Here is an 8578-nt window from a genome sequence, read left to right as displayed (position 1 = left end):
AAAAAAAAAAAAAAAAAAAAAGATGGGAATACTGCTGGGGTTTGAGGCCAGCCTGAGCTACATCGTAAGTTCAAAGTCAGCCTGGGACTCATAACAAAGCCTTGTCTCAATAACTCAAAAGTGACTTAGAGAGCAGGAGACATCATGGACAAGAAACTATTGAGACTGCAATCAGAGGGACAGCAGAAAACAGTGTCCCTGTCAGGTGGCTTGCTTATAGTTTCCCCTCACTAGAAAGGAGCCGCTAGACATTGAGAGCATGAGGTTGGGCTGGAGAGATGACTCAGTGGAGTAAAGTACCTGATGCCCAAGCATGAGAACCTGAGTTTAGCTGTTAAATCCCCATGTGAAACTTGGTTGTGTCTGCACATGACTGTAACACTAGCACTGGGTGAGGGTAGGGTGACTGGCAGGTCTCTGGGCTTGCTGGCCATCTACCCTAGCTGAAACAGTGAGCGCCAAGCTCAGCAAAAGACTGTGTGTCAAAGACTAAAGTGGAGATGGACAGAGGAATTTGCTCTCTGTCCTCCATGTGTGCATTCAAAAGAGGGAGGGAGGGGAAAAGGGAGGGAGGAAGGGAGAAAGGAAGGAAGGAAGGAAGGAAGGAAGGAAGGAAGGGAGGGAGGGAGGGAGGGAAGAAGGAAGGAAGGAAGGAAGGAAGGAAGGAAGGAAGGAAGGAAGGAAGGAAGGAAGGAAAGAAGTTGGTTTTGCATTCTGAAAGTATCAAAGCATCTCACTCCCCTCTCTTTCTGAGCCTCTATCGAAATTAGTACATAGGCTCATTTTCCAGCCAAATGAGTCAGCAGACAGGGGAGATAAATGTATGGAAGTGGAATTGATAAAGAAGTCCACATACCTCCAGAGGAAGGGAGGTATAAATGAGTATTAATTGATAGCTTACTGGGTGCCAAAGACTTTCTTCAGTTAAGTATGTATAGGAGGAATTATCTCTGCTATATAAAAGTAGAAACCGAGGCTCAAGACATTCTATAACCTGCCCAAATATCATGCCACTGTCTCCAAAGTCTGTATTTGTTCCAAATCCCCCTGCTTCCTACTGTGATGACTATGAAGGAGCTAAGCAACCGATAGAGAAACTCATCAAGTGTCCTCACAGGAGAGAGAGTGTATGGAGTTGGGTGCTGCCAATCATTAGAAGGGCTTGGAGGAGTGCAGGAACAGGAAGCTCAGGTGCAAGAATTCCCTGGAGCCCAGTGCAGAGCCAAAGCCTGGGGCAGTGCCTTCTGGGATATTGTCTCTGTGATCCCAATGTTCTCTGGCCTGGGATATTAGCAACAGAGCATCACAATGCCAGCCCCTGGGTAGAGTTTCCTGGACGGCACACCACGTGAGTGCCTTTGGCAACCATGTGTGTCAATAAGGGTAAGCCATAACTTGAATGCCAGCCCCACCCTTAGTGTCCCATTCCATTGAGCCCTCTGGCCCACAGATTCATCTCTTCTGGAGCAGGCTGACCCTGTCTGTGACTTTGGTCCTGTTACATTGTTTCCACCCAGAAATCTCTCTCACATACCATCCACTCCACCCTCTGATCTTCATCATCCTGTCCCATCTGGGAAGGGTTCTTACTACCCTGTCCCCTTTGGAGGGAACCCAGGGCACTGGGAGGAGAGGGCACTGAGCCTGGGCTCCCTCTGCCCACACCTCAGCAAGATGTGTCTGGTAAGGCGAGGGTGCTGGGGGAGTCTGGAGAGTCCATGGATGTCCGTGGGATGGGTGCGAGGAGGTGGACAGCCCAGTCAAGTGGCCACAGGCTTGGCTGGACCCATCACTGAGGTCTGTAGCCTGGCCAAGGTCACAAGGAAAGACAGGGCTGAGACACTCAGAAGGGTCAGAGGCGTGACTGTAAATCACAGGATTTATCCCACAGAGCATCGACAGTAATGTCCCAAGGCCCGGGACCATCCCTCAACCCCTCCCAATCTGCAGTGGTCTGTTTCGGACTGTGCGTCTATTCTGACGCTGTTGCTCTTCATTTTTGCATCCCAGCCTCTCTGAAGCTGTTTGTGTTCTTTCCCATCCTGTTTCTACTCTTCCACTAAGTAGGGGGAAAAAAAGATTTTAATTAAAAACAAAAGAAACAGCACAGCCAAGTTGTCTACAGAGGAAGAAAGGGAACCGGGAAGGGACCCAACTGTCTTTTTCTGAGTCCTTTCCATAAAGAGACATGTGCTGCAGCCACAGAGGGGAGCATCAAGGCAGACTGAAGTGTGCGGGCTGCCAGGAGGAAATCTGTGGTCTCTGCTCCCAGGCTTTGAAAACTTTAAGGAAACCGATCAGCCCAAACTTTGCTAAGAACCTGTCTTGAAGTAGGGGGAGGAAAAGAGCATAGTGGTCTCTCGCTGGCCCTCAGATGCCTCAGTGACATGGGGAAGCAACCTCTGGCCCTGAAAAAAGCCTCTTGATCTTGGAAGAGGGGCCATCTGGAACCTAGGGTTTTAGGCTGTTGGTTGCTGGGGGAGTGGTGAGACCGACAGCAAAGGGCTTCAGCCAGTGTCCTGTCCGTGTCTGATCCATCTGCTTCCCCTGGGGGGAGCAGTCCCACCCAGTTAGCCACACACTGGGCACTCTTGACCAGCCTATTTGGATGATGTAGAAAACACGAAGGCAGAAGTGTCAGAAGTAATTAAACCAAACGATGACTTAAACCCCTGTAGAAATCAACACATCCTGTTTAATCACCTTCTTAAGCTAGCACAAGGCTTCAATTCTATGGAGAGGGCTTCTTTATTTCTTTGGATCGTTAACAGGAAACTGCATACCTTGAACTTGGTTTTAGTTCGGATGCTCCCTGGGAGAGGTGATGAGGGTGGGGGTGGGGCCAGGGGGCGCGGCGCTCGGAAAAGAGAAAAGGAATAATAAAACGTTATTTGAAGCCATCCCTTCTTCCTGTCTCCAGGAGACTAGCCTTGTTTCTCCCGCCCTCCTGCCTCTGTCCGAGCTCCCAGCACCCAGGCGGAGGCACAGTGCTGAATGTGCTAAATTAGGCCATTAGAGAAATTCATTTCTCTTTATTAGTCTGTGTCAAATCCTTTTTATTAGTGGCTGGAAACGACTTCTCTTCTGCAGTAAAATGTCATGCCAGTTCAGTCCTTTTATTTGTTCTGCACTGACGAGGCTCAAACTCTCACTGAATTAGTGCAGTGAGATTTATTTCCTCCAAATTTTGAACGGCTTAAGAGAGATTGGGGTGGTGGCGAGGGGGAGGTGCGGTCAGGAGGGAGGTGGCCTGTGGGGAGCAGAGTTGGGATGGCATGGGGAGGGAGAAGGTGAGCTCCTGTGGAGGTCAAATGTCCTCTGCTCTCTGGAAATAAAGTCTAATGACTGGCTCTCATATCTTGTTCATATCATATCCTGGCCCTGGGGACTAAGTTCCCACATTTCTGCTTCAAGCTTCTAAAGGGTGTTGATCCACAGACAAATGAACCTGGACAGCAGGGAGACGGACTCTTTAAAACCCATGTTTTTGAGCTGAGCATGTAGTTCACTAGTGAAGCACTTGTCTGCTTATGCATGGGAACCTAAGTTGGATCACCAGCACTAAAAAGCAAATATTCTAGCCAGACAAAATGACATGCTGGAAACCAAGCTGAGCTGCCGTGTGTGTGTGTGTGTGTGTGTGTGTGTGTGTGTGTGTGAGAGAGAGAGAGAGAGAGAGAGAGAGAGAGAGAGAGAGAGAGAGAGAGAGAGAAAGTTCTTCCCCCTACTCCATCCCCAAAGCCATTTCCATTCCAGGTTGTTTGGGTGTCAGCTTCCATGGATCCTTCCATATTTAAACATGAAGCCGAAGCTGCTGGAGAGTACTCCTCAAGGGGACCCATTGGGAGCTATGGCTTCTTTTCCACTTATGCAGAGATCAGGAAGGGTGGCTTAGAAAATAGAGATCAGACATTAGGCAGGTGAATGCAGGAGGAACAGTGGGTGGCTCATCTGCAACTGCTCTGGAGACAAGCTTAGAAGCCCAAGGCCATAGCTGCAGCCCTGGAACCCATCAGGATCCCTGGCTCCTTGAACCTCTCTTGGAGGTTCAATGCAGCCCTTAGCTATCCCCATGCAAGTAGGAGAGTAGCTCACTGAGTGACCTGAAGGATAACACCTGGGATCCACACATAGCCCCTGGCCTAGCACTGTTTCCAAGGATGGGCTCCTGTGTCAGTGGGTCGAAGCAGTCACAGGAGCCTGAGGAGGGAGGATAAGAGAAGGGAGGTGTTGACAAGGCTGCTCAGCTGCCCAGTGCTCAGCCCACGAGGGGAGCAGGAGCCTGGGACAATACCATGGAATCTACCCTCGACCATAGCCAACACGAAAAGCATAGAAAATATCCCCAAATGTGAGGTGGCTCAGGGAGTTAAGGCATTTACTGCCAAGCCTGGCAGCCTGAGTTCAATCCCCAGGGTTCCACAGGGTAGATGGAGGGAGTTAGCTCCTGCAAATTGTCCTCTGACCTCCATATGTGCAGTGTGGCATGTGCACACCTCCAATAAACAAGCAAGCAAATAGATAAGAGTACACACCCCCAATAAACTGGTAGATAAGATAAATGTATAAATAGTGCACACCCCCATAAATACATAAGTAAATAGGGCTGGCGAGATGGCTCAGTGGGTAAGAGCACTGGCTGCTTTTCCCCGAACGTCCTGAGTTTGGATCCCAGCAATCACACGGTGGCTCTCAACCACCCAAAATGAGATCTGACGCCCTCTCCTGGTATGTCTGAAGACAGCTACAGTGAATTACGCCAGAGCGAGCAGGGCCGGAGCAAGCTGAGCCAGCAGAGGTCCTGAGTTCAATTCCCAGCAGCCACACACATGATGGCTCATGGCCATCTGTACAGCTACAGTGTACTCATACACATAAAATAAAAAAAATAAATCTTTAACAAAAAATAAGTAAATAATGCACACTGCAGTAGATAAATAAATAAATGTAATGAAAGATGGAAAGAAAACACTCCCAAATGAAACAAAAGAGCCCCAGATATGTCCCCCACATCCATTCTAAGGAGACCTGACACCTTCAAGTGGAAGGTTTGTAATACAGATTCATACAGCGGCTCTGCAGGAGGGGGTATGTAGTTTCTCAGTGTGTTTGACACCACCACCTATGTCCCACCACCACCCCTGCAAACCTGGCTGTGGCTCTGTCTTGGGCCCACTAAGTACAACATAGCCTGACTCCTGCTGCTCTTTAGCCACATCTTTTTCACTCCTCTCCTGGCCCCCCTCTCACACTATCACGGGCAAAGGTATCAGCTACCTCAGAGTGCCTTGCTTTTCCTGCTCCTGCTGGTAACACTTCTCCTCAGCTTTTTGCATGGCTGCCCCCTCATCATTCCAAGCTTAACTTAAATGTCACCTCCTCAGAGAGGCCTTCCCTGACCATTCTAAGAAAAGCTGCTTGCTCCTCCCTGCAGAGGCAAGAGGAGGAGCAGAGGAAACCTCGTTTCCTCTCTATGTTTGTAGCTGGAGCATTGAATCCCAACAGGCCCCACCTACCCACCCCACATGTCACTCATGCTGTGCACACAGAAAACACAACTCTGCACATACACTACGTACAGGTAAGACATACACTAGATGCGTGGCATACAAACCCAGCGCCCGGTTGCATGTACGCAGCCCCATGTGCATATGTATTGTATGAACACAGCATCACATCCATACACAGTGAAAACAAACATGCTGGCATAGGACAAACACTTGCTCTATGGAGAGCCTGCACTCAACTCCAGTCTCCCCCCTCCAAACATCCCCCACCTCTCTATTTGGTTAGCATCTGTCCCCTGCCCCCTCCCTCTAGCCAGCAAAGAAGGAATGTGCCGCGACCGAGTGGCTGCTGTGGGCTGGGGCATAGGCTGCACCCCCACCACCTGGCACGATGCTTCGGATTATTAGTTCCTGGTAATTTAGTGCCCTTGTACAGAGTCGATTTGTGCCTTTCATTCCTAATTGATCTAGTGGCTGTTTAAATGGCAGCAGGCATCTGTTGAGAGTAGGAAGGTTCATAAGGCGCAATAATTCATAACGCCGTCTGGAATTTGCCTTTCATGGCCCTCAGCTAAACCACTGCAGGGCTCTGCTTAAATTACAGCCACTGAGGCTTTCTTTGGTATTCCACTCAGGGCCAGGAGAATCTTGCATTAAACTGGGATCAGGTTAGATTAGACCATAATATGCTGCAGTATTGGAGGCTGCAAATGAAGACTTATACTGGAGTTTAACCCCTTCACCCGATGTTCTCTTTGTCTTCCACTGGGTAGATAAATTCGTCCATTGTTTTTCCCTGTCAGCTCCTTCCTGGGTAAAAAGAGCTTTCTGGCAATTCTGGGATGTACGAGAACAAACCTTAAACATTGGCCCTCTCTTTTGCATACTCTTAAGTCCAGTGCATAGCCCTGGCATCTAGGAGTTTATGCATCAGCTCTCTAAACAAGGATCAGCCCATCATGTACTAGGTGGGATGAGGCTAAGCCTTCCTTCCCTGTCTACTTCTGCCCAGAATTTTTAGGATTCAGGGTAAGGCAGACATCAGGGCTTCCCCCAGCCTACTGATGGACACTGAACCTACCGTGGTGACTAGATGCTTAGCTCTGATCTTGGCGCATCCATTTGGAGAGGGAGCAATGTCTATTCTCCTTTTCAGGACTTACTATGTTCTTCAACATGGTGGTCACTAGCCACATGTGACTATTTCAATTTGAATTAAATTAAAATTCAATAAAATTAAAGATTCAACATCTTAGTGGCACTGGCCATATTTCAAGTGTTCATTGGCCTCAAGTGGCTAGTGGTTCCTGTGTTGGATGGTGCAAACTGGAGCATTCGCATCACTGCAGAGAATTCCATTGGACAATGCTAGCCAGAGCATTCCTGTGGCAGAATACCAACAGCTAGGTCCAGCATGTATTCCTCTTCCTTTCCTATGAAGTGGTGCTGAGTAGAAAATAAACAAGCAGATGCTGTGGTCTCAGGAGTTAGAGGAGACAGAGCAGGAGATGCAGAATCTTTCTTGGAAGAACAGGCGAGAATTGGGGTTCTTTCCACGTCAGAGCCAATAACGTAGGCACACACAGGAGTATGTGCTTCGAAAATAAGTATGATGTTTGTTCATGTATGCAAATATACAACATCCATATTTGGCCAATATTTGTGAAGACTCACATACATCTATTCACATACATCTGCCAGATTCTGGGTATTTAGGAGAGGATAGATAGGTTTGATTCCTGATTAAAGTCTAGGTCGGTAGGCAGATAATAAAACAAAAACTCAGAGATTTGAGAGAGAGGTATGAGACAGTGTGTAGCTAGGGAAGCTTCCTGGAGGTGGTGATCTCTACACTAAGACCCACAAATCTATTTGGTTAAACATTTCTGCTCATATAGACACACACACACACACACAGAGAGCTCATTGATTCAGTCACCAGCTATTTTTTAAGTTTCTTCTATGAGTATACATGGCAAGATTCTTGAATATGACAATCACTTACACAGAGACTATCCTTGAGAAAAACATAGAATGATGCAAATAGCAATTTAATTACAGCTGTGCTAAGGATTTGGTGATGGAAGTACAGGGAGATGTTGTAAATGCAACTGGAATATCTGATAAAAATCTACCACAGACATGGGCATATATGGGTGAGTTTGAGGACTCATGCATTTCATCCTGTGCATACTTTGTTTATATACATCCTTTACCCTCAGCTACCTTCAAATTTTGTGTTCCTGTGTGTGTGTGTGTTTCTATAATAGACATATCCAAGACAAAGTACTGACCTAGACAGCACTATGGATCTTAGCTTGCATGTCGCCTAGCCCTAACACTCACATTCAAGAATTCTCTAGAGAGTTCCCACATTTCCTTCCTGGACTCATGCTGAGTTTGAAATGAACATCGACCTCTTTGAAGAGTTATAACCTCTCCACTGTCATTTATCTGACCACTGGGAAAAAGTGGGCACCCTTTGAGAGCCCAGGAGTGGATCCTTCATTCCAGAGATCAAAATGCTGCCACTTTAGCAGACATTAGGGACTGGGAACATTCTCAAGGAGTTGGACCCTGGGAAAAGAAGTGATGGGACAGCTGGACAGGGAGCCTGGTGGCGTCTCAGCCCCACCAGCAGCCTGGTCTCTGTGTGCGCATGTGTGAGCTCTTGATGTCCCCGCAGGCACCCTCTTTTCCCGCTCCTGACGCTGCTGTTTGAGAAATGTGAACAGGCCACCCAGGGCTCAGAGTGCATCACCTCCGCCAGCTTTGATGTGGACATCGAGAACTTTGTCCACCAGCAGGAGCAGGAACACAAACCCTTCTTCAGCGATGACCCAGAACTGGACAATCTGGTAAAGACCCTCTACCCTCCATCCCGGCTCCATTCTTCCCACCCTGTGATCCTATCCCAAATATTCTAAAAGCGTTCCTTTCATTAATTGATTCGGCAAGATGTTGTGAATGTCCACCATGGAACAGGCTGTTGTTTCATGGTTGAGAACAATTCCCTGTATTTTTCACTGAGATTCTAGCTGTGGGCTTTGCTACCAATGTTTTCTCCATCT

The 8578-nt window shown here is 47.9% G+C and overlaps 1 protein-coding gene across 8 annotated transcripts in view; it reads left to right on the top strand.

The window, feature by feature from the left end:
* Pknox2 (PBX/knotted 1 homeobox 2) overlaps positions 1-8578 on the top strand; it is a 268744-nt gene that overhangs the window by 212747 nt on the left and 47419 nt on the right. For all 8 annotated transcript variants that reach the window (XM_031345929.1, XM_031345922.1, XM_031345928.1 and 5 more), the window contains one exon: positions 8194-8365. In XM_031345929.1, coding sequence (XP_031201789.1) covers positions 8194-8365 — 172 coding nt within the window. The remainder of the gene's footprint in view (positions 1-8193; positions 8366-8578) is intronic.

This window comes from Mastomys coucha, unplaced genomic scaffold, assembly GCF_008632895.1.
Source record: "Mastomys coucha isolate ucsf_1 unplaced genomic scaffold, UCSF_Mcou_1 pScaffold23, whole genome shotgun sequence".
NCBI lineage: Eukaryota > Metazoa > Chordata > Mammalia > Rodentia > Muridae > Mastomys > Mastomys coucha.
Note: the sequence above shows the minus strand (reverse complement) of the source record. Positions and strands in the feature narration are given on the sequence as shown.